The sequence below is a fragment of the Rhea pennata genome, chromosome Z (assembly GCF_028389875.1).
Source record: "Rhea pennata isolate bPtePen1 chromosome Z, bPtePen1.pri, whole genome shotgun sequence".
In the NCBI taxonomy this organism is placed as follows: Eukaryota; Metazoa; Chordata; class Aves; order Rheiformes; family Rheidae; genus Rhea; species Rhea pennata.
Window position 1 is genome coordinate 55,249,479 of NC_084702.1, and position 25,022 is coordinate 55,274,500.

Consider the following 25,022-nt stretch of genomic DNA (forward strand, 5'->3'; position numbering starts at 1 on the left):
AAGACTGCCTTCCCATTCTCTTCCCTCTCCTCCGGCATTCATACAGCCAACAGGTGAAATTTCACTATATACACGTATATTAGAAAAGTATCAGCTTCCTCTGCTGCTTGCTGAGTAAGCAGACGTGAGTGTTTATTTTCAGAAGAGAAAATCTGAGGAAGACACCTAATTTATCTTCACTGTGTGTGTGTGTGTCTAGCATATACAGGTGCACTGTATAAGCTTCTTGCAATGTAGGCGGAGAAGTAGGCCTGGGTACAACGCGGCAGGAAGAGCCGTGTCGCCGGGTATCGCCGAGGCACTTTCCCAAGAGCAGACGCTTGCGCAGGTGACTGCGGCAATGCCCGCAGCTGGGCGGCCGCGGCTGGCACGCCCGGGCACACGCACGCATTTCCCTGTACACTGACGCGGTCCTGGGGCCGGGAGGGGATGGAGAGGAGAAATACCTTCGCATTAACCGTGTAGAAGGCTTTCCCAATCTCAGACAACGATTTAACGCAACAAGTGGTTTCTCTATTTATCCTTTCGCTTCCAAAGTAAATTGTATAATTTATCATCTAAATACAGGGCCCCGCAGACTTCTGCATGCCGTTTTACTCCTTCAGCGAAAGGGATTCTTTGAATCAATTGAATAGGTCTCTTGTGATTCGGAGAAAGGGCAAGTTTAATTATTCTGATAAAAATACTGTCCTTCGGAATTCAGTTCAGTGATATCATTTTTGAAATGAGCTAGACGCTGCATGTATATACGCACGCGCACACACACACATATATATATAAAGGTCTTCCGTTCAGTCCCGTTCAGAATTCGTTCTGCTTCTCGGCTCTCCTGGGGCCTGACAGGGAACGTGACTTTACTCCCTTGCAGGTGCGGACGGCAAGAAATGCCCGCAAGCATCGCCCGCAGCTCCTTGCCCCGTGCCGCCGCGGCCCGGTTCGGCCCGGCTCGGCACAGCCCGGCCGGGCCCGTCGCCGAGCGGGAGCCTTGCGCTTGAGGAGCAGCCGCCGGGACGCGCCTGCCGCTGCGGCCCCTGCCCGCTTCCAGCTCGTCCAGGCGCGCAGTACCGCCGCGGCCGCGGAGGCTCTGTCCCGCCGCGCCGCCGCGCAGGGCCCGTTCTGCCGCGGGCTTCCCTGCGCGCCTCCCACCCCCTCGGCCTTCGCTTCTTCTCTTTGGGTCAGCCCCGGTCCTCTGCGGCGAGCCGAGCCGAAACGAGCCAGGACGAGCCGGGCCACGGGGAGGGGCGCTGTTCCGGGAGGGGCCCGACGGCGGGGCCCGGCGCTCTTCTGCAAGAGAAAGAGAGCAGTAAGCGAGGTGCGGACCCCGGGGGCTCGCCCGCAGGTCTCCACCTCCCCCAGCAGCGGCGGACGCACTCTGCGCGGAAAAGCCGCAAGCGAGCGCGTTGTGGCAGCATAGATCTGAAAAGATTTAGCATCGGAAGTGCCATTTACGGCCGCACGCATACACGCACATATGGAAATATCTATCATATAATGCTGTATCTCTGTATCTCAGTGGTGCTATCCCGTGCGGTACAACGGAGCCGGCGGAGAATATCCCGCGGCTGTGGGGCGCGGGACTCGCGGTGGGGCTGGGGAAGGGAAAGGGGATGGAGGGAGAAGTGGGGGAGCGCTGAAGTCACCTGCGGCAGGTGATGGGGGGCATGCGGCGAGCGGGGGGCTGCTGCCGGCGCAGCGGCCGCGGGGCGGGCACGAGCCTGCTGGGCGCTGCGCGGCCGCGGACACGCACCTGCTGGGCGCTGCGCGGCCGCGGAGCGCGGGCACCTCGTCGCCCCGCGGGCGGCCTGGCTCTGCACGGCAACGGCAGCGGCGGCAGCTTCGCTGAGAAGGGAAGAGAGGAGCCGCTGGGAAGGAGCTGGAAAACGGATCTGGTCTGGTTATCGAGTTGCACTGCAAGGAGCATTTGGCCGTGATCACAATTTCCATTTTTTCTGTCAAACACAATATTATCAGGGAGTACGGAAGTACTTACTGTAACTAACGAAGGAAAGCACTGCGTACAGAGCGGAGTCTCCGGTCCGTGCCAAGGGGCCGCTGAAGCAGACCCGCTTTCCGACGCATCCCCCGCGCAGGCCTCGGTCCCGGCCCCGAGAGCGGCGGAGCAGGCGAGTGCAGGTGAGCGGCGGCCGCTGCCACCGGGCGCCTGCAATCCGCCGGGAGCGCCGCGGGGGGAAGCACCGGCCCGGGGCGCCCCGGCTGCCCGGGGGCCCCTCGCTACATCAGAAAAGCGACGGGGCAGCAGCGCATGGCCCGCGTCCGCGGCGCTGCCGCCGCTACCGGCACGGGGCGGGGGGGCCCTCCGGCGGGGAGCGCGCAGCGGGCCGACCTGCAGACTAATCAGCTTTGAACCGCGGGTGGGAAGGGGAAATTTCTTTTACAGGGGATGTGGGAAGGGACCTAACACAGTTCTGCTCGAGAGCAACGTTATACAAGATGGTTGAGAAGAAGCAATTAAAAAAAAAACTGATTAAAAATATATAAATCACCCAACAGAAACAAAGAAATATGTGGAAGGAAACGTTTCTGGATAGAGAGACTGTGTGTGGCATAAAAAGCGATTGAACACATAAGGGCTTCATTAAATTCCCAATAGATAACATTTGGCTAAATCTATCCCTAGATTAAAACTCTGCATAATAGCACCATAAACTGAAAAGTTTCTTTTTGTGTGGTCCTTCTGGAGGAACTGATTGAAACATTAGCCCCCATATAGAGCAATCCCCTCCCAATTCAGCTCCAGCAATTCGTGTCTCAGCCCTACGGGGACAAAATGAGAAAAAGAGACGGGTTAATGAATCCATACTTCGTAGCTGGGAGGAGGAGGAAGAGGAGGAGGAGGAGGAGGCGACACCATCATGTTTGTCCCACCAGTTTGTTTATTTGGTCCCAGCCTATTTTGGAGTAATTGTTCAGCTGGGCTCCGTCCCTGCGAGGACTTGCACATCGCTTCTGTCCGCCTTCACAGCGGGGAGGGGGCACCGCGGGCAGCTGCCTGCGAGCGGGCCTCAGCGGCCGCCGCCACCGCGGGCCTTGGGGTCCGCGGGGCTGCGGGGCCGTGGGGTTTGGGGATTGTGGGGTTTGGGGGCCGTGGGGCTTGGGTTGGAGGCCGCGGGACCGGCGCCTTTAGTGGCGGCACCTTCTGCGGGGGGCGCCCGGCGGCGGCCGCGCTGCAGGGCGCAGCGGCGCGGGACCCGCCGAGCCCCGGGGCCGGACGCGGAGCGAAGCAGCGGTGACGCCCTCCGCCGCGGCGCAGCCTCCTCTCCCTCTTCCCCTCGGCGCTTTGCAAATGAAAGCACAACACGTTTTCCAGTGCCTGCTGCTGGCGGGCGGTTAGCCTGTCTGCCAGCTCCCAAATGAAGGCCCTGTCCACACCTAATGCAGGGTACAGACAAAAAATATGGAAGGAGCAAGTGGCCTAGCAACTTCATTGCCATTTATCTTTAAACAAGGTTTGCCTCTTAAGAAACCGGAGGGGAAGATAACAGGCACGCACGGACACCCGGCAGCAGCCACGTAGGCCCTCGTAGGCAGGCATACAGGACACCGCTTGGCTCCCAGGAGCTCGAGGTGAGGAAGCCCCCCACAAAAAAAGACCATGAAAAAGAAACAAATAAGGGGCAGCCTCAGCCTGCTCTTCCCATTGCGTGGGGGCAGCCCAGGGTTCCCATGGCCCCTCACCCCAAAGTGCTGCTCAAGCAGCCAGAAAGCACACCAGCTACAAGGAGCCCCTGGCGTGGGCCCGAAGACGCGTGTTTGTCCACCAAACATGCTGAATTCTCCCCAAAGGGCACCCATGTGGCGCCTCTGGGCCCTGCTCCCTCCCTTCTAAACGCCACTTGGGACCGTACCTGCCCTGCAAGGGCCTCAGGACACCCCAAGTGGCCCTCCAGCTGCACGCCACAAACAGAGCCCAGCACACAGCCTACGTCCCGTCACTCCACTTATTGGAAACCATTATTTTCACCCTGCATTGCTACAAACAAAACAGAAAGCTTAACTTCTCTAGCCACGAGAATGCTTAAAGCTAAGGAGGCAAACTATTTCCGTATGTAAAAACACGTAACCACATAACCTTTGCCTCCCCACCTCAAAGAACGGTAAAAGACATTCCTACTTTTTTTCACGGAAATCCACATAATGTATCCCCCAATCTACCAAATTATGTTTTAAATACGTCTTATTTGTAAAGTACCTTCCTGGTTTGAAATATGAGTGTTCTCAGTTCACAGCAAGCAACCACATGCCTACGCTTAAAATGTGCGATTCTCTTTTCACATGTAAGCTCCGAATATTTGAGACCGATTTTTTTGGATAAAAAAAATAACTTTAACCTATAAAATACATACCTATCAATAGCATACGTGTTAAAATGTCAGTCCAAAATGAAAATAGTTGCTTACACGATCTGTTTGGTATAGTTTATATATCCTTACTTCAATTACTTGTGCATTTAATCAGCTCATCACACAAGGATATTCGAACGCACACTTTACATTATATGTATTGAAAAGTAGAAACACATGTCCATGTTATCCTCATACAGATATGAGAGGCTAGGATAAATCTCTCTGAAGATCTATACGTGCCGTTTATTATTATTTCCTTTGGGCCTCTTGGAAACCAAACTGTGATGCGGTTGTGAATTAGAACTCACTCAAAAGGATAAAAATAGTCTAAAACTGGCTTTTAAATCAATGCCCTGATTGATGCTTTACAGAGCCAGTTTTACTCTTGAGAGAGACCTATTTCTATTTATTCTCTTTTTTGTCCTTGCTCCTTTTTTTTTCCGTCTTTCACTCTGTGCTAGGGCTAACAATGCTTTCACTGAGAAAACCATATTCTGATCTTCTTCGCGGTCAAATTCGGTCATAATAAATTTCAAGCTGTAAAATACTTCGGCTATTGTTCTATTAATCCCGAAGAAGAAGATATGAATGTCCCAACGAAGGGAGAAATACTATGGACGGAAGAGTCCAAAGCCAACAGTCTGGCTGGGCCCCTTCGTTTTTCTTCTCTCTCTCTTTTTTTAAACTGATTGTTTGCTTTTTTGAAAATTAAAAATTTTATTTTTGAAAATGTGTAAAAATTTTACATTAAAATGATACAATAATACTTGCCAGTAATTTTAAACAATATTCCTTGTAAAGAATACGCATAAAGTACAAAATAAAAACTCCGTAAGTCTATTATAATACAAAACACAGGTTAAAATAAGAAAGGATAATCTTGACTTTCTTCTGTGTAAACATGTTAATCTTTCTCTTTTTAATAAAAGTACATGAGACAAGTGTACTAAAATGAAAAAGTATTGCTTCGCTGTCCTCCCTCAAGCCATTTTCTTTCCTGTACATTACTGTTTAGAAGCTCCTACACCTGAGAATCTCTGAACTTCAACGGTTTAGAGATGTTATTCGTATTTTCTGTTTCTGTTAGGAAATAAAGAGTAGCTCTCCGACAGCAAGCCCGCTCGCCCGCGCCCCCGCAGACCCGGCTGTGCCTCCGCGCGGGTCCCGGCGGCCGCGGCCGCGCGCCACGACCCGGCCCCACCGCGCGGCCCCGCCGCCCCGAAGCGCTCGGCTCCGCTGCTCACGGCGTGCGGCGGCTCCGAGAGACCCCAGGTCCTACCTTCGGGCAGGCTCCGAGACCCTTAACAGTTAGAGATGCGGGCCGCCAGGCCGGGGGCGGCGGGCAGGGCGGCGGCGGCGGGCAGGCGGCCGCCGGCGCTCCCCAGCGCGCGGGCCAGCGCCGGCGCCGCGACCGACTGCGCCGCGCAGCTGCCGCCCGCGCCCGCGCCCGCGCCGGAGCCGGGGCCGGGGCCGGGGCCGGGGCCGGCGGCCGCCCCGATGATGCTCTCGATGGAGAAGGGCGAGCGGGCCAGCGCCGCGCCGGGGCCGGGCTTGGCGGCGTGCAGCGAGGCCGCCAGCGCCGGGCCCAGCGGGTGCGCGTAGCCGAAGGGCGTCCGTGCCAGCTCCGCCGGCGGCAGCAAGGCGCCCGGCGGCGCGGCGGCGGCGGCGGCGGCGGGCAGCGCGGCGGCGGCGCTGCCGGCGGCGGCGGCGGGGGGCTGGCGGGCCGGCGGGGAGTGGTGGTGGAAGGCGAAGAGGGCGGAGTGGGGGTGGTAGGGCTGGAGCTGGAGGCCGTACCCGCAGCCGTAGGGTCCGTAGGCGTAGGGCGGCTGCTGCGGGGGCTGCGGCTGCGGCTGCGGCAGGAAGGCGGCGGGGTCCACGGCGCGCAGCAGCAGCTCGGGCGCCGGCAGCGGCTGCCGCTTGAAGCGCTTTCGGCGGCGCAGGAAGCTCCCGTTGTCGAACATGTCGGCGGACTCGGGGTCCAGCGTCCAGTAGTTGCCCTTGCCCGGGTTGCCGGGCTCGCGGGGGATCTTCACGAAGCAGTCGTTGAGGGAGAGGTTGTGGCGGATGCTGTTCTGCCAGGCGGGGAACTTCTCCCGGTAGTAGGGGAAGCGCCCGCTGATGAACTCGCAGATCTCGCTCAGCGTCAGCCGCTTCTTGGGGCTCTGCAGGATGGCCATGGTGATGAGGGCGATGTAGGAGTAGGGCGGCTTCACCAGGCTGTTCTTGCCGCCGCCAGCCCCGCCGCCGCCGCCGCCTGCCGCCGCCTTCTGCGGGCCGCCCCGCGAGGGGGGCCGCGAGCCGCCGGCACCGTCCCCGCCGTCCGCCCCGCCGCCGCCGCCGCGCACGGGCGAGCGCGGCAGCCGCGTGTCGTCGTGGAGGTCGCCCACGTCCTCCTCGTCTTCCTCCTCCTCCTCCTCCTCCTCCTCCTCGTCCTCGGCGTAGGAGCGGCGGCGGCGGCAGCGGCGGGGCTGCGGCTCCTCGTCGTCCTCTTCGTCGTCCTCCTCGCCCACCACGTCGATGTCGGTCTCCTCAGCCAGCGCCGACACCTCGGACATCTCCGCGCTCAGGGTCATGGCGCGGCGGGGCAGCGCATCGGCGGCGCGGCGGGCGGGCGGGCGCGCTGCCCTCCGCCGCCAGGCTCCGCGCCGCTCCGCGCAGGGCCGCGCCGCCGCCGCCGCCGCGGGCAGGCGGGCCGCCCCGAGCCGCGCCGGCCCCCAGCGCCGCCGCGAGAGCGCTCTCGGCCCGCTCGGAGGCGGCGGCTGGTTTTGGTTTTGTTTCGGGGATTTTTTTCCCGGCTTTTTTTGATTTCTCCCTCTCTCTTTCCCCCCTCCCCTCCTTTTTTTTTTTTTTTTGGTCTGTGGTTTTTGTTTGGGGTCTGGGCTTGGGGGGGGGGGGCGGGGGTTGCGCCGCCGCGCCTAGAAGCCTCTTTCCCCCTGCTTTCCCCTCACCTCAGCCCCCAGACATTAGCGGATGCCGGGCAGGAGGGAGCGCGCCTAGTCCTGGGGGGAGGAGAGGGCAGAGGAGGGCGGGGGCAGGCGGGGAGGGACGAGGGGGGCGGCTCGCCGGGCCGCAGGAAAGACGGTGAGGAGGCTGGGGCCGAGTCCCGAGGAGGGCGGCCTTCCTCCCCCCATCGCAGCGGAGGGGGACATCGCTCGGCTCCCCGCGTCAGAGCTCGGCGGCCCGGGCGGCTCCGCGCCTCACCCCCTCTCCGCCCAGAGCAGCGCCGCGCAGCGCTCGCCCTGCTCCGCCCGGCCCGGCCCGGCCACGAGGGGCTGTGCTGGGCCGCGGCGTGCCCGGGGGCGTTTTCCGGGGAAAACGGGGAAATAAAGATCCCTCCCCTGCTTAAAAAAAAAAAAAGAAAGAAAAAAAAGAAAGAAAAAAAAAAAGAAAAGAAAAGAAAAAAGAAAAGAAAAGAAAAAAGAAAAGAAAAGAAAAAAGAAAAGAAAAGAAAAAAGCAAGCAGCCCACAGTGCTGAAGCGCCGTCCCGGGGGCGGCCGAAGGCTGCCTGGCAGCTGCCCCCGCGCCGCTCTGCCCGCGGCGGCCGGGGAGCGGGCGCGGAGGCGGGGGCGAGGCGGGAGCAGCGGCGCGGCGGCGGCGGGCGGCAGCTGGGCTCTGCGGGGCGAAGGGGCGCCGTGGCTTGGCGAGAAGGCGCGTTTGGCGCGGCACGCCTCGCGGCCCCCTAAAATAAAAGGTTCCCCCCCCCAAAAAAAAATAGTCTGGGTGGGGATGATGATAAGCTAATAAACTTCATTTGAATACTTTTGTCTGCAGGATGGTTTAGAAAGCTCTCTCTCCTCCTCCTTCTTCCCTCCCCTACCCCAAGTTTAATTCAAGAATTAAATCAAGTATCTCTACATGTCAACCCTGCAAGCCCTCCAAAGCTCACCACTAATCTCATAGTCCATTTGTGAGGCTGTTGTTTTTAATGGGAGAGAAGACACTCCTTTCCATTATGAGAAGCACTAGCAGAGAATTAGTTTTATCTCTTTCTTATGCAAAAGAAAACAAGCCACCGTCCTTTAAAATGCCAATTCTGCTTCGAGCGGAGGAGTGACAGCATAAGGAAAGCGACACAGAAGACTGCTTCCCAGTTAGGTCCCGTTGTTCCCAATTTCAGGTGATACATTCGCGGATAACAGAAGACCAGAGATGCCCTTTATTCGAGGGCTCGCACACTTAGCGGACTGCTCGAGGGGAGAAAATCACCTTGGACATATTTGGAATCACTGTGTTATCAAGAAGAAACGCCTTGAAAGTTCACACTGGTCCTAGTCCTGATGGAATAACCCCACGATCTGAATCCACTTTGAATCGGAGCAGTGGAAAAGTATGTCTTCCTCCGATAAAAATCATCGCGAGAAGGGACTGATGCGTGCTTACTTTTCAAACAACTCTTGCTTCTCAAGCAAGCGAAACACACCGCTTTATTGAAATGCATTTCCAGTATACTCTCCTAATCCAAAGCTTCAAGCCACCCTGTTTCAAGCCCAGTTTCATGGATTTACAACATAATCCTTTCCACTATTTCAAAATAATCCTATTTACATTTTGTTCACTACTAAGACGCCTGCAGGAGAATACCACCAAAAGTTACGGAAGTGCAAAAGAGAAGAAGAAAAAAATAAATTTCAAAACCGGTAATTAAGTACTGAGGAATATTTTTACGCATTGAAGGCTGATAATGTCACTCGAGATTTACTAAATAATAGGAAGTAAAATGACTTTAATTTTTGAATAAGCTTTGAGGCTAATTCAAATTTGAAGCTAAAAGGCAGGCAGAAGGATAACTTTTCCTGTCAGAGTATTTTCCTCTTTACAAAGAGTTAGTGCTTTTCCTTTTCAGCCTCTTTTTGTTCCTTTTAGTCTTGCTCTTCTCCCAGTACTTGCCATCGTGTTTTGCTGACGTGCCGGATGTTTAAAATCATCTTAAAAAAAAATCCAAGTAGGAAGAATGGTGGAGTTGAAAAATTTATCGGGAGGAACGGCCGTAGCAGAGCAGAGCGGAGCCGGCGGAGCCCGTCGGACCTGCCCCGCGCCCCCGCGGGTGTTTCGCGGCGCTGCGGCCGCCCCGCGGGTTTGGGCAGGTCCCCGAAGCGCCGCGGCGGCCCGGGCGGCCCGGCGCGGCCCCGGCCGCCGCCGCGGCTCTGCCGCCGAGCCCTGCCGCCGGGCAGGTGCCGCCTCGGCGAGGCGGGCGCCGAGGGGACGGGCAGGCCCGGCCCGGCGCGGCCGCGCGGCCCCGGCGCCGCTTGCGCGGCCGCGGGATGCCACCTGCAGGCCGGCCGCGCCGGCGGAGGCAGCGGCGCTGGCGGCACCGCGGGGCTTTCGCGGCACCGGGCACCGAGTGCTGCCTGAGCTCGCCTCCCGCAAGGGCTGCGGCGCCCGGGTGTCCGCGGGCTCGGCCGCGGAGCCCCGCGCGTCCCCAGCCCCGGGGGGCTTGTCTCTCGGGGTTCTCTGCCGCTGGTGTAATGCGCAGCTAAAGTGACAGGGACAGAGGAGCGAGGCGTGAATGAGAGGTCTGCAGGCCGATGTCTTTATTGTTATGTGAGTCCGTTAATATTCACTTTAATGTCTGTGTGTGACACGGACACGCACGCCTCCTGCATGAACACACGGAACACCTCATACATTATCAGTGTGCTGCGTGTGCGGATCAAGCAGCTCTCAGTTCATCACTCTAGTCCTCATGGCTCCCGCTACTTACTGTGACCACCCCCAGCACGAGGACAGGGCCTCCCAATGCCCGCTGGCGCTTAAAGGCAGCAGGGACAGCAGCCTCCTCCGCAGCCTTATTGCCAGGATTCAAACCCAAGCAAGAGTCAGGGTATTTCAGCAACTCTCCACTGTTGGAAGGGAACCAGGACAGACCAGCTCAGAGGGGCACCTGCAGGCAGGAGCTGGACCAGCTGGACCAGGAGCTGCCCCCCTGCCTCCTCCCTCACCAGGCTCTAGGGGAAGCTGCCCCTCGGGCCACACACCTCCTGGGGCACACACCTGAGTTGGGCTCCCCCAAGCCCACACTGGGGCCGGGGAGAGACAGGCCTACAGAAAAGCCCTGCAGTTTATTCAAAACTGAAGATGCTGTGATGCTGGTAGTGCCCCAGGCATGGCTGGGAGAGCTTTGGTGCAGCCACCCTGGGAGCCACTGTCTGAGGTGCTCTGGATTTTCTGGTGTTGCTGTGATTGTGCGCAGCACGATGCTAGAGCCTTCTTGAGCTCAGGTGCTTGGCGGTTGTGCGCATCCCCCTGTTATCTGCTGAGTGTTGTGCTAAGGACAAGTGAGGCAGTGCACAGCCTGCCGAAAGCCAGCTCTAGCCTGGCCCCCAGTTACACCCCTGAGGCTGAAGAGCCGCCCTGGCCTGCTGCGCCTTGAGAAACTCCATCCCCAAAGGCTTGGCAAGGCATTGTACATGCCCTCCTCACCCAGATCCAAGTCCTTCCTGCAGAACCAGATTTTCCATTATTGAAACAAAACTGCTTCCAAAATAATTTACATTTTCTATCAATATAATTCCTTGGGCCATTTTGTTGTTCTTGCATCATGGGAAAAAAAAAAAAAAAGAACTTCCTGAATAACCCCATAATGCGACAGTAGTGTCTGCACTAGTGAGTTTTGCAGTAATAGCTATGACCTTTGCTGCCCACCACCACAGAGACCATTGGTTTAGCCAGCAGATTTCTGTGTCTTTTCCCTCCTCTTCCCTTGCTGGATCACCACTGTGTAGCTCTGGGGTAAGGTAATGCTTCACTTGAGCCTCCTACAGAGGATGAGGGCACAGCAACTGCCCATGACCAGGCCAAAAAGCAATGTATTAGTGAGGGGCTGCAGTAGTCACCTGCAAAGGTGAAGGAGGCTGAAGGAAAATCTGAGGCTTCCTGCCATACCCACTGTTGAAAATATTTTGTCATACTGGGAGATGACCCTATGACACACTCATTGTCAAACTTTTTTATATATATATATATATATATATGTTTATGATTGTCTGTCTGTCTTTGTTTTATAATTCTTCCAGGGCAGATAAATGCTTTCAGTGAAATTCACTTTCTGAAAGGCCCTTTTGGCATTCACCTTTTGTAAAATTCGCTTAATGTTCTCAGGACGCTTCTGTACTTCCAGTTTAACGGAATACAGGAAGAGCTTAGATCAGGTTAGGTCAAAGTCTGTCTGCAATACAAGCTGCCTTCAACAGCCGCCAATATCAGGTTTTGAGAGAAGAATATAAGAACGGGATAAAATTGTTTCCCAGTAGCCAGAAATCTGTCTCAGGGATTTTCTAAGCTACAGCTAACATGTGAATGCAATAGTCTTTGAAGGATTTTCGTTTATGAATTTGCCCAGTGACTTTTGGAAATCAAGTACATTTTCACTAGTGAGCATGTTTTCTGGCAAAATGTTCCTCAGTCTTAACTACCCTTGGTATGAAGTGTCTCCTTTAAGACACCTGCCCATTTAATCTAGTGCTCTCTCATTTTTCTACTAGAAGAGGCAATGAACAATTGTTTCTAATTAACCTCTCCCTGCCATTCATGATTTGTAGATTTTATCACATCCTACTCGGTCAGCTCCTTTTCAGGCAGAAGTATCCCACTTCAGGATTACTGAATTACTACAGAAACACTTCTGTACCACTGACATCTTTGTTGCCCTTCTCTCTGATGAACTGATTCTGTAAATGTTCCCAGGTATTTGTCATTGCAAAAGCAGCCACAACTAAATAAGCCTCAAGAATGCCAACATTTTTGTTTCTAATTTTAACTTAAACTTTTTATTTCTGCTCTTTTAAGCCAGTGTCTATTCCCAGTACTAGCAGAGGTATACTTATTTTCAAGATGGAGCATTGGTCATTACAGCTGATACAGTAGGGTACCAGTCACGTGAATAAATCAGGTATGTTTAGGTTATGCTTGACTGCATGTTTCGTTGACTATTGAAATCTTTATAAACTTTCTCCACATAATCTCTGAATTCTTCACTATAAACAAGCACTTCGTTAAGCTATGGCAAGTTACTAATGAGATCCCATATTTCACGGCTCAGACATTTTAGGTATTTGATTCTGTAGTGATGCAAGTGAGCCCAGAAGGAGTTTTAAAGTTAAAGAGACAACAGGTTATTGTCAGGGCTTGAGCGGGCTGCTGCTGCTGCTGAAGGACGGCCCTAGTCCCCATCCAGTCTCCTTGCTCTTGGCCAGCTGCTCCCTGCTGCCCTCATGCCAGCGCCAAGCTGAAACAGGAGACCCGTAAAGAGTCATAGACCCATAAAGCGAGGCCAAACCTGGAATGAATTGCACTTTCACAGCTGCTAAGAGATTAGCAAGCCAAGCACATGGAAGGTGGCATGCTGAGAACTGCACACCTGAACGCGGGACAAGTGCAGTCCTGAGTCATGCTGGGATAACCCTGCCATCCTCGGGCAGGACCGTGCTGCTTTGGGGTCATATGTTAACAGCTCGTCGGACATGTAACAGCTTGTCTTGCCAGGCATTAAAGCGTTTCTATGGTCATGGCTTAAATGACCAAGTTCTCTTGAATTATGGGTATCTACAGGATATCTACAGGAATAATGTTTTAGTTTGATTCTCTGTATTCTACACATAAATACAAGGTACCCTTTCTTCACATGCAATCAGCAGGGAATATGGTGACTTCTGACTTTTATCGCTCCTTTAGAAAAATCTTCAGTGTGACTCTACCACATGAGAATAGTACAAAAGCTTTCCTAGACAAGCCTTTACCAGCCTGACTAATGGCAATTTTCAAGTATTCAGTAAAGTCCATTTGAACCCTGTTTAGTGAAGGCAGGGGGATCTTCATGCAGCATTTCTCTGCCTACCCTCCAGACTTCCTTTGCTGGGTGTTACAAACAGAGACATCCCATTGGTCATGAAAGGCTTCTGATGTGGCTTGAAGCTCTGGTATTCTGGGTTACGGAGCTTAAGAATTGCAAGCATGGTGAGAAGAGGACATTGCTTCTTTGATGAGGTGCTCCAGCTCTTACTAGATTTAAGTCTTTTATGGATTACTGTATTTTCTTACAACTCTCCGGCGCATGGTGAAATATTCTAAAATACGAGATTAAAACATCTCTGTACTTAATTCCCATCTTTCTGAGTTCCCATTCAATGCTTATATATTTAGTATCAATATTTAAGAATTCTTTAGTAATTCTTACATCTACACTTCAGGAGATGGTCTCTTTTCCGTTTATCTCTCTCAACACTTTCACTCCTTTATGCCAGAATGTTGTTACTTTCTTTCATTAAATTATTAATGTATATGCATCTTTTTTCCAAATAGCCTAGCAACTTTTCCCTAATGTCCTGGAGTATTGATGTTAGGTGTGCTAACTTTATTATTCCCTGTGTTAACCTGTTGGTGTGCTATATGCTTTTGTTCTCAGGTGACAAATGAGACATTCTTTTGAACAACCATTTCCTAAAAAGACTTTGAGTATCAGGTAGGTGTCCTTTACTGCCTGAAAATACATTGAATATGTGCTCCTTTTGTTCATTGCCAAGCAGGACAGGTATTACTCTACTTCAGCCTGATCATTTATACTTATGACTCATAATTTGTTTCATGAATATGTTACTAACTTAACACCCCTTGCTCACTGTACTTTATTACCGCTTGTGTACTTTATTATCGCTTGTGTAGCACTGACCATATCCTCGAGGAGCTTTTATATTGGCACTTCGACAGCATTTTTGGTCATTCTTTAATCTTTCATATAATTTAGGAGGCACTTTTTCACAAGCAGCCAATTTAACTGCAAGTTGTTGGATTGTTTTTTGTTCCTACACTTCTTTTGTGTAGCTAATGAACTTTGCCTCAGAAACTTATATTCTTTGATGATTTTGAGAACCTCCTTTCCACTCTTTCTCAAAAGAGATAAAATGCTCCCATCTGTCCATGTATGTCCATGGATGTCCAAGATGATTTTCTCCACTCAAGCAGTCGGTTATCACGCTCTATTGCAGTACTATAGGCACTGGATTCATTCCATTTCTTGAAGTTGTTCATCAGTTACAAAAAAGTCCAGGTTTAAGTTTATGTTTCTCATTACGCAACTCTACAGAAAGGACTGCAGAAAAAGAGCCAATACTATTTTAGCATTCTAAAATACTTTTTCTCTGATGCAAAGTTTTTTTTTTTTGAAGGTCTGCTGTTTGTCCCAGGAAATGTAACCCAATCTAACAGAATCTCCTGAACTGCAGTTCTTGAACTGCTTCACTTGACTCTTGATACAACTCAGTGATGTGGTTTTCAGCATAATTTGTCTTTAAAATCTCACATGAGGGAATATGAGATCATACCTCCAGTCCAGTTAATCGTGGGCTGTCAGCTGGGACTACACTTTCTACAGCTTCTATCTTGGAATAATCTCTCTGTAATTCATTTTCACTTCAGTATTCCAGCCTATTAAAACATTTTGCATGTTTGTAATCATCAATTGGCCTTGTAATTCTGAAGTCTTTCTTATATATTGATGGCAGATTGTGATAAATCTGGAACTGAAGTATTTATTGCTTTTACTTTCAATGGCCTGCAGTGACTCAATTTTTTCGTCTTGGCTCTATTCCCTTTTGCTGCAGGTACTCTGCCAATTCCATTTTCTAATAAATTAATAAACTTTATTTTCAGTTTGGAGTGAACTTTCTCCTCTTGAAGCCTTCCCTCCAATCCCATCTTTGGATCTGGTTTGTTCCTTCCCTTCTGAACCAGATACTGGATTTATTGTTCAGAGAAAGTACGTATGGACATTTTCTCATTCTTATCAGAGCAAACTGTTTCACCGTCCAAGTTTTCCAGATATGCTGGATTAAATTTGTGCAGTTTTCTCCTTTTATAGTTGTTTCATTTTTTCTCTGTGATTTTCAGCTATAACATTACAGTCAGAAGTTTTAGTCCTGCTGAGAGGCACAGATTGCTCTTCAGCAGCACCTTACCCTTTTGTGACCTTTTACCACCACTAAGTGGAGTTATTTTCGGCTTATTGTATATTCTCACTAATTAAAAAAGTCCACAAAATCACCTATGTCAAGCAACTCAGCTACAAATTAACACTCATCTCTGGTGTCATAAAAAAGCCAGAGCAAGTCAAATCAATTAGGGGAAAAAAAAAAAGCCTTCACTTTACTATTACCTCCATTACTGACATTGGCACTTCAGTCTATCCTTCTGAATTGACTAATATGTTTAGTATTAACATAGTCTTAGAGCAACAAAAGCAAAGGGAATAGTTTATTCAGGGTATTCCAGAGAAGAGGTGATTTAAAAGGCACCAAGACCCCGGACGAGTGATCCAGGTCAGCAGCGTTTTTGGTGCCGGAAGGCCCGCTGGGCTCGGCGGCGGCGAGAGCGGGCGCAGGGCCGCAGGGCGGTGGGCCGCCCCGGCCTCTCCTGCGCGGCGGCGCGGGCAGCGCGGGGGCCGCGGGCCGGCCCGCTTGCTCTGCCGCTCCGCTCGGGCGGCCCGCGGACCGACACACGCCTCGGCGGCAGCCGCCGCCCAGCGCGCCGCCGCCCGGCCCCGGCCCCGCTCCCCGCCGCGGCTGCCCCCTGCCGGCGCGGCGGCCGCAGCGCCCCGGGGCGGGGCAGCGCCTGCGTGCGTGCGCGCCTGCGTGCGCGCGCGCCTGCGTCACGCGTACAGCGTGCCGCCGGCCGCCGCGCCCTCCTCCTGGCCGCCATCTCGCTGCGTCCCGCGTGCTGTGCTCGGTGCCGCGCCCCTGCCCGCGGCTTGCGCCCCTGCCCCGCTCCGGACGCGCCGCTCCCGCCCCGGGAAGGTACATGGGAGGGCGGCGGCTGGGGTGGCCGCGCCGCCGCCGGGCGCTGCGGGCCTGCGAGCGGCCGTTGGGGGAGGGAAGGCGGTTACGGGCTGGGCCCGAGCGGAGTCGCGGCGCGAGCAGCGCCCCGTCCCGTGGCGGCCGGCCGGCCCCGCGCGGCGGCGGCGGCGGGGCCTGGGGCGCCCTTCCGCCGCGGCGGGAGGGGGGGCGGCTGCGGGGCCCCTCGCACGCACAGCTGCCTCCACCCGGGGCGCCGCGGCCTGCGCCGCCTTACGGGAGCTCTGGTTCATTCCGCAGATGAAAGAAACGATCATGAATCAAGAAAAACTCGCCAAGCTCCAGGCCCAAGTGCGCATCGGTGGCAAGGTAGGAGCCTCCCTCGCTGCTTGCGGCCTCGCGCGGCGCCTAGGACGCCGAGGCCTCAAAACCGGGCAGGAGCGGCCCTGAGAGCTCAGTGCTGCTGGGCGGTCCCGGGGAACCTGAGCTGCTGTGGCAATCCCTAGTCTGCTTGGTAGAAGCAGAATGCGATGGCTGAATCTCTAGCCATTTCTGTCCGAGTTTACTGCTTGTGTGCTTGTACAGGCTATTTTAGGAGGTCTTTACAATCTGAAGTAAGCAGAGCTTACAGTAAGTGAGTGCAGGCAGAGTTTTCATTGCAAAGCACGGAGGATTATGTTCTAAACCTAGTAATGAATCCCGAAGTTGCCCATGGTCATTTTTTTGCTGTTTAGGACAAATCTGGAATTTCTGTACTAACCTAGTCTTATCATTGTGGAATTGGAAGACATAACATGTTGGAAGATCTTTTTATTTTATCGTGACGTCTAAACTTACGTGTGTGATAATCTGGAAGTAAAGAAGTATTGGGAAACATGGTCAGTCTTGTGCTAGTAAATGTTTAAATTCCAGTTTGAGTTTTTACAGCAAGAACTCGTTTATACTGAAGAAATAAACAGAATATATTAGAATGAAACTATTCAACATAACTTTTATTGATGGGGTTTCCAGTAGCTTTCTCTTGTGGGTTGAGGGTTTTGCCTGCAGATGGAGATTTAGGCAGCCTTAAATGAGATGTGGTAGTTCCCCATATTCTGTATATCGGGTACTCGTTGAGCTGAAAACTGCTGTATCATACTAGTAATTGCATATGTATTACCTGTGCTGACTATAGAGGTTTTTAACATTGGTCTCTTGAAAGTATGCATCCAGATTATACCTATTACTGAAACTAAGCATATAGTTGTGGGCACTCCAGGTCTCTTAAAGACATTAAGTGAAGCTAAGAATATGTTGGCAATGCCATCATTCAGTTTTCAGATTAATTTGTGAAATTGTTTGAATTACTTGAGCCTGAGTTTTGTTTGTTTTTATAACTGCAAAATGCTACTAGAATTCTGCAGGGCAGTGTCACCAAATCAACTGAGACAGGTGTTTTACTTTAGGAATGGAGGAGGAGAAGGGAAAGAGTCAGTTCTCCTTCTTGTAATAAAAGGCTATACGTTTGCTTCTGCAGGAGGATTTTTGTGATATTGCAAGGCTGCAGACCTTAAAAATACACAATCTATTGTATTTAGGGGAGTGAATATTGTAATACTTTGTTATGTGAAACGAGATTTGTGTAGGATATTGCTACATCTAAACATCATGGCTTTTCTTACAAAGCTTTTTAGAGGACTGGCAGATGAATCTGCATAGATTGTGTTGCATTTGTGGCCTGCCTGTCTGTACCCACTCTTCTTTAATACAGCAGTAGAACTGTGTAAATAGCATGCCTCAGCATGATCAGGATAGGATTTGCTTACTACAAATCATCTTTGGAAGCTTAAATCCATAAAGATGAAAACAGTAGCTATTTTCTACTAGATTCAGATTGTCTGAAGCTTGATACTTGTTTTTACTTGTTCATACTGGTACAGAGTGGATACATTTTCTATATTGCAACTGACTTACCAGAGACACAATTTTTGAAATTAATTCCAAAGGTCTTTTGTCCTGAGAGAGTTGTGTAGTGTTTATGTGGCTCAGTTCCTTGGTAGCCATGGTAATGGTAAAAGTTATTTTTCTGATTGTAGTAGTTTTCAAATTGCTGTGTGTGCTCACCTGATGGTAGTAGGGAATGAACATCAAGCTCTCTAAAGACTTAACTTTGGAGTTGTAATCTTCAAGGGCTGCTCTCACTTGAATTTGTCTATTAACATTTCTCATTGTTAGTAATTGGACTGTTTGAGGTGTTAGTGTCCAGCCAGCTTTTTAATTTTTGTCGCAGACATTTGGGCATGAACATTTTCTTGTTGCTAGCATGTAACAGAGCAGAATCTGAAGTAGCTGGACTTAGATTAGTAGTGATAGTGTATCAAAACAGAACTTAATGGTTCCTTAACCTGTTCCTCACTGTTCTATATCATATTTTACTGAAGGCTTATGATTGTGCCAGGAAATACAGAATGGTAGATTTTTTTTTTTTTGGATGGATACAAATGCCTTCTAATATGGGTCAGTCCTTGGAGAAATCTAGGGCTCTATTTCTTTAGAGGAACTTTCCCTTTATGTGTATTTCTCTTCCTAAACAGAGATGGTCTTGAATACTACTTAGAAGTATTTTAAAAAAATACACATATATTTGTAAAACACTTCATTTTTTTCAAAATATTTTTATTAAATGTTTGTAAGTCCGTCAGATGGAGATGTGTATTTGGAATAAAAATACTGTGTTTAGAGTTCTTTTGTATTCATTTGTTGTGTTAGTAACTTTTTATAGTCTGTTTCCTATATCAAAATTTGGCTACAACAAGGAAGGATAAGCTTACTTCTTGTCAAAATGGAGTGCTGCAGAATCCCCATGAGAATTGTGGCTCTTTGGTGCATTGGTTCTTAAAATCTTCTGCTACTTCTAACAAACAACCAAGCAAAGCTTGCCTAGTAGCAAAGGAAGACTGCTGCACTGCAGTGGGAAGGGTGGAGTTGTGTGTGCCATGACACAGAAATGGAACTTTACATTATTAACTTGATTTGTAGATAGCTGCAGAGCAGTTATGTGGCCCTGTGGGTTAGAGTTTGTGAAGAACTAATTAAATATTAATTTGTAACTTTTTTCCAAAGGGCACTGCCCGCAGAAAGAAGAAGGTTGTCCACAGAACAGCTACAGCAGATGACAAGAAACTTCAGTTCTCTTTGAAGAAACTGGGAGTCAACAATATTTCTGGTATTGAAGAGGTAATTACTTTTAAAGAAAAAAGATGCTTCATACAGAAACATAAATAATAGAAACAAAATAAATTTCCTGTAAAGTAGCATCTTAAGCTTATCTGTAAATTGCCAATAAGTCTTTGTGGAGGTCTAGCAGCTTCAGCTAGTTTCCTGTTAAATTGAAAACATGATGCAAAACTGCTTGATTTTTTTTTAATTTATTTTTTTCTTACAGGTAAATATGTTTACCAACCAAGGAACAGTCATTCACTTCAATAACCCTAAAGTTCAGGCATCTCTGGCTGCTAACACTTTCACTATCACTGGCCATGCTGAGACAAAGCAGCTGACAGAAATGCTTCCTAGCATCTTAAATCAGCTTGGAGCTGACAGTCTGACCAGCCTGAGGAGATTGGCAGAAGCCCTACCCAAGCAACGTAAGTCGAACCTTGAATTCATTTTATGGTGACAGCTGACATATGTAGCTTACATGTGTAGCTGCAGTTGGTCTAGGACTATGAAATTGTAGCTGGGCTTGATTTCATACTAGTTAAGATCTTGGTGTGGTTACAATAGTTTGACTTAATGTAGTTCTTTAATACTAGGTAGAGCTGTTACTCTAAAAGAGGTAAGTTTTTCAAAAAGATTTACTTTGAACATGTTTGTTTTGACAGTTTGAATGGAAACATAAGCAAAGCAGAGATAGACTTGAGGTTTTAGTAAGTCTTGCTACTGCTTTGTTTCTATCTGGTGTGGTGCAGATACTTCTTCCTGCATAGGCTTTTTTGATAGCCAATACGCGGTATTTGTAAGGAGAGACATTATAGTATCTTGTGTGTATGAAAGTGTAGAGAAACAGGACTGGTAAGAACATAAAGCTAAATGTACCAACTTCTTGTCTACATCCTTAAATTAGTAAGAGAACCTGAACATCTGTTTTTCTTAAAACTGCAGGAGGGAAAAGTAGAGGAGGCCCTTAAGCATGGGGTGTTTGGAAAAGGTGCTGCTGCTACAGGGTGAGAATTGAGAGAATTGTCCATTCCCTCCAAAGTACAGAGTATCCTAAACACAGAGGAAAAGGGGAGAGGCTTAAGAAAGTGTCCTGTTTCTGGTAGTAATGGGCTTGGTGTTTGCTTATCTTATGCTTTATCAGCAAAGATTTGCTTTTGTAGAAAGTAATTTTCTTTTTATTCTTTATATCCTCATTCTTAGCTTTGAGGATTTGATGTCTTTTTATTTTTTCCCTTCTCGTGATAGATTCTATCTCTGTTTCCGTTCCTAAAGTTTATGCTACTTGCCTTCCATCAATTTTCCATCTTAAAAGAAATCCTGATAGAAGTAGATGGGTACAGTGCTTCTTTCCATGTGGAGTTCACATCTCTCGGCTTTCTGATGTCACCTGAGAGACTTTGTTGTGGTAGGAATAAGATAATGAGAAAACCTAGAGACTTTAAAATGATTTCTTAAGATGATAGTAGATCCTAGCTTTCTTCTAGTAGCAAAGTGGGTATATGTAAGACAGGCAAAACTGCACAGTTTAATATTAAAGAAGCTTGTTTAAAGTGCTTGTTTTACATGATGTGGTAAATGTTGCTTTCCACTTTGGATGGATGCTAGAGCAGATGCACAAAACTTTCTATTCAGCATTGTTTACTAGATTTGGAAGTCTTAACATCAAAGAGTGAACTGTCAGTGATGATTGCTTTTGCAGGTACTAAAGTAAGCTTAGTTTGGTCTTGTGGATGAGAGAGAATACAGACAATTTAGGATATTGGCTTCTAAGCCAATTGACTTTTACAATTAAGTACATCCTGTGAATTTTATGGAGGAAATAACATGGTTCAGTTTTAAAGTGTAGTACTTGGCACTTAAATGTATTAAAGCTGTAACAACTTTCTGCTATTAAAAACAAAAGGTGAATTTACAGTGACCTTATTCCAAGCAGTTTCAGACTCAAGATTGTGAATTCTTTTAGTTCCCCAGAAAACAGGGTGCAGTGATTTTGGAGATCTGATGTGAATTCATTTCTTCCCTCATGCTTTTCTTGAAAATTGTGAAGGAATAATTTGATAAATTGAGATGATTGAGAATTTGAGACAGCTCAGCCTAGGTAGTACAGCTAAGAATAGCAGTAAAAGTTGTGGCACAGGCACCCAAGACCCTGAAGTATCTATTCTTAGCATTATACTGCTGTAATTTCACAGATGTTCATTGGTCTACTAGAATAGGCATGGTTGAGTCTAGTTAGTTCTGGCAAATAGAATAGTTGAGAAGTTACTGTGTCAGCAGAGATGCAGACCAGAACATGTGATTACCAGCTAAATGCAAAATTGCACATCCAATTCCGCTGACTTTGCCAGTGAACAATAATATCTTTTACCTGCCTCTAGTTATCTACATCTGCCTGCAGCTTATCAATTACAGCTTAGTTTTCCTTGAAGGTCTAGGCTTATAAGAAAGACTTGAATCCTTTCTTGATGTTCTCAAAGTCTATGTATTTTACAACTACTGAGTAGTCAATAAATCAAATTGCTGTTTTGAGGAAAGGATAAAATCCCAGTCTTTGCACTTGTAGCTAAAAACTATTACCCCACAAGTGACTCAACATGATGTAGTTGCAAGATGCTGACTAGAAAACTGATCGTAACATGCATCGTCTCATTTCCCTGCTGGGCTGTCTTTAAACCTGTACCTAGAAAGTTCACATTCCTTTGTTACTGATCACTGCAAATTTGTATTCAGTGGGGGAACAGTATGAAACACTGCAGTTCAGTTCAGCCTTTATTTGATAGTTTGTTTTTTTTAAAAACAAACAAACAAACATACAAAAAAAACTTTGTAACCAAGATGCCTATGGTGAACTTGAATGATGCTTTTGAACTACTTGCTGTTGCAGCTGTGGATGGAAAAGCACCACTTGCTACTGGTGAAGATGATGACGATGAAGTTCCAGGTAAGAACAAATGTGAAATGGAGGAAAAGCTGTGAATCTTGCTGAGAGATGACATGTGTAGGAAATATTGGGTGAAGGAAAGCAAGAATATTTAACCATTTCAATGGACAAGTTATCCTGTCATTACTGACTGCATAAGTTTTACGCATTAGAGCATCCATTGGCAGTGTTGGCAGTTTTCAGATGCCGTGTGAGACTGAATGGATTACTAGTTTGAGACAGCATTTTAGTTCTTTGTATGAGTAATAGCTATAGCTAACATAATAATTACTTTAATATTTGGTATAAAGGGTGGGAGGAAACTAAACAACTTTTCATTGTACATGCCCTTTGTTCAGTGGTAGGTATAATGAAGCTAAAAATAATTAGAGTTGTGCTTTATAATGAAGCACTTAAAATTTCTTGCTTTAAATAAAAAGAATGAACTATGAAGCTCTTAAATGTTGCCAGGTCTGTATTTTATAAGCTGAATATCTTTTTTATGTTGTAAGTACTTGATGCAAACTAAAACTGTGGGAAAAAAATACACTTAGCAAAGCAGAAGTGGGTAGCACTAATTTAAATATTTTTCTTTTTCTAGATCTTGTTGAAAACTTTGACGAAGCTTCAAAGAATGAGGCAAACTGAACTGAGTGTCACTTTCTGAATAAAATTAAAACTTGAAAAAGCTACATGGAGCTGCTATTTTATATTGTGACTGCTTTTATTTGATTTTTTTTTATTTCCAGTTGAGATCACAAGATCTGTAATATTTGGAAACTCCTTGAACCTTGCAGCTCTTAGTTATTGCTTGTACACGATATTATTTTTGTGGCCTGGTTGAACTTAAACATATGCTTTCAAATAAGTCAGTTTGCTAATGAATCTCTGCCTAAATACAATTTTTGAGTAACTTGTATACAAGCAAAACCCCATCTTTAATGAACTTTGGCATACAATAAAAATATAAAATAAACTTTTCAGTGTGGCTTCTTGTCAGTCTTCACTGAAAAAAAATTTTTTGCTTTTCTTACCTTAAATATCAAACAATCTTAAATAGTCATCTTGCTTTTCTACAGAACACTTTCATTTTGCTGTGTTAGGAAACAATGTCTTCTAAACTTTTTTCGTGCATAATTGAGCATTTTAAGCTTAATCAGTGAATTCCCAGTGTTTACAGGTTGTGTTGCTAAGTCACCTAATGTACTGAATTTAATATATTTGTATTCTAGTATTACTTTACAATGTTTTAATATAATACTAAGCATGCATGTTGGGACAGATCTTTCTTTGGGGCTTTAAAGAACGGTAGCAAGCTGCTGGCATGTTGGGGGAACTAGATGCTAATGCTGAATTTCATGTTCAGGGAGAGTTCAATAGATATCTCCAGGATATAATTATTTAATAAGATTAAAATAATACTGTTCCAGTATTTTCATTTCATTTATCTGAAAAAAATCCATTATGTGGGGGAATGGAAGTATAGGAAGGGAAAAGGTTTAATAGAATTGACTATGGATCTGAAGTCTATATTTAGCATCTTTAGGTGTATTAGCTAATAATTATATTTGGTTGTTCAGGATTATATTCTATTACTTATAGGTGTTCCAAAGAATGAGGAAATTTTTCTGGGAAACAAGACTTTAATTTCCAGTCTGACCTTTGCATAGCTGGAGCTCCTGGAGTGACAGCTAAACTTTACAGTTGGGAATCTTTGCTATTAACGATAAATTGGATCACTTGCACAGCCAAAACAAGGATATTAGGCTTGTAGTAGAGTCATGTTCTAAGGTTTTTCTCTGTAGAACAAGTACTTCAGGAAGTGGAAATTCATCCTGTTGTGTGCAGTATAAAATTCAGGGTAAAGCTTGAGAGAGTGTCATAACATACAGGTTCTCATCGCACGAGGGAAGGGTGGGTCTGTGTCTGACTTGCTCTGCATGTCTGTCGTGGTGCAAGTCTTTGTTGCTCTTGGGAAAGAGTGGAGGAACTAGTTTGAGCTGCTTAGCTCCTGCAGTTTTGAGGTAAGACAGCAGCCTGGTGCGTGTGCGACATGGCTGAGGTCAAGTGCAAGAACTTACAGGAATTTTTTCAGTTTATTTTCAGTGCACAAATACTTTATCAGTAAGCTACACTTCTAGTTCTGAATTCAAATAAGAAAATGCATTTGTAGTTTTTCTCCACCTTACTGTCACAGTTGTTCTATGCGAAGTTGAATTTTGAAATAGGTGTGGTGACCTTAAGTCAATTGTCCAATAAAAGGAGAAAAATTCTGCACATTTGTCTACCACGCCTCCTGTGAGCTTTTAACTAAATCAGTTTGTGTGATGACATTGATTGAGAAATCAGTAAGTGTTACCCATTTTGTGCGTCAGATGTTTTAAGTTTTTGAAAATACTTACTCTGCTGTCTAAGTCACTGTAGCCCTTAAAGTTTTTCATCTTGGCTTCTGTCTCAGGAAGTAACTGAATATCTTGTGTGATCTAGATAGTGGAGAATATTGACACTGTCTAGTATACATATTGGTTGTTCTAATAATAATAATAAATTACTTCTAGTATATTTGAAATTGAAAACTAGTGCTTATTCAGCCGTAAGTAGGCATATGACATCTCTGTGGAAGTCTACATGCTAGGTGTGCTCGCAGTCAGGAGTTACTGGCATATTTCAGTGTAAGCAAGCTGTGACTGAGGATCAAGAAATGATCAAAATGTATTTGTGATTATAGCAGATTCTGAATGGAAGTAATTGTCCTGT

The 25,022-nt window shown here is 47.9% G+C and overlaps 2 protein-coding genes across 3 annotated transcripts; one reads left to right on the top strand and one right to left on the bottom strand.

Moving 5' to 3' along the window:
- Positions 1–491: 491 nt before the first annotated feature.
- FOXD1 (forkhead box D1) lies at positions 492–6,937 on the bottom strand. Its single transcript, XM_062599450.1, has 3 exons — positions 5,644–6,937; positions 1,748–1,949; positions 492–1,284 (listed from the first exon to the last, which is right to left on the bottom strand). Exon 1 carries the CDS (start codon positions 6,935–6,937, stop codon positions 5,666–5,668), a length of 1,272 nt encoding a protein of 423 aa, XP_062455434.1. The 3' UTR covers positions 492–1,284; positions 1,748–1,949; positions 5,644–5,665.
- A 9,076-nt stretch (positions 6,938–16,013) lies between these two features.
- BTF3 (basic transcription factor 3) lies at positions 16,014–23,241 on the top strand. 2 transcript variants are annotated; one of them, XM_062599133.1, is made up of 6 exons: positions 16,014–16,147; positions 16,445–16,513; positions 19,247–19,360; positions 19,569–19,770; positions 22,230–22,286; positions 22,867–23,241. In XM_062599133.1, the coding sequence occupies exons 2-6, from the start codon at positions 16,445–16,447 to the stop codon at positions 22,911–22,913; spliced, it is 489 nt and encodes a 162-aa protein (XP_062455117.1). In that variant the 5' UTR covers positions 16,014–16,147; the 3' UTR covers positions 22,914–23,241. The 2 variants fall into 2 exon arrangements, with proteins under 2 accessions (XP_062455117.1, XP_062455116.1); XM_062599132.1 differs by lacking the exons at positions 22,230–22,286; positions 22,867–23,241 and adding an exon at positions 22,181–22,218 and having other exon boundaries at positions 16,064–16,147.
- The last annotated feature ends 1,781 nt before the right edge of the window (positions 23,242–25,022 follow it).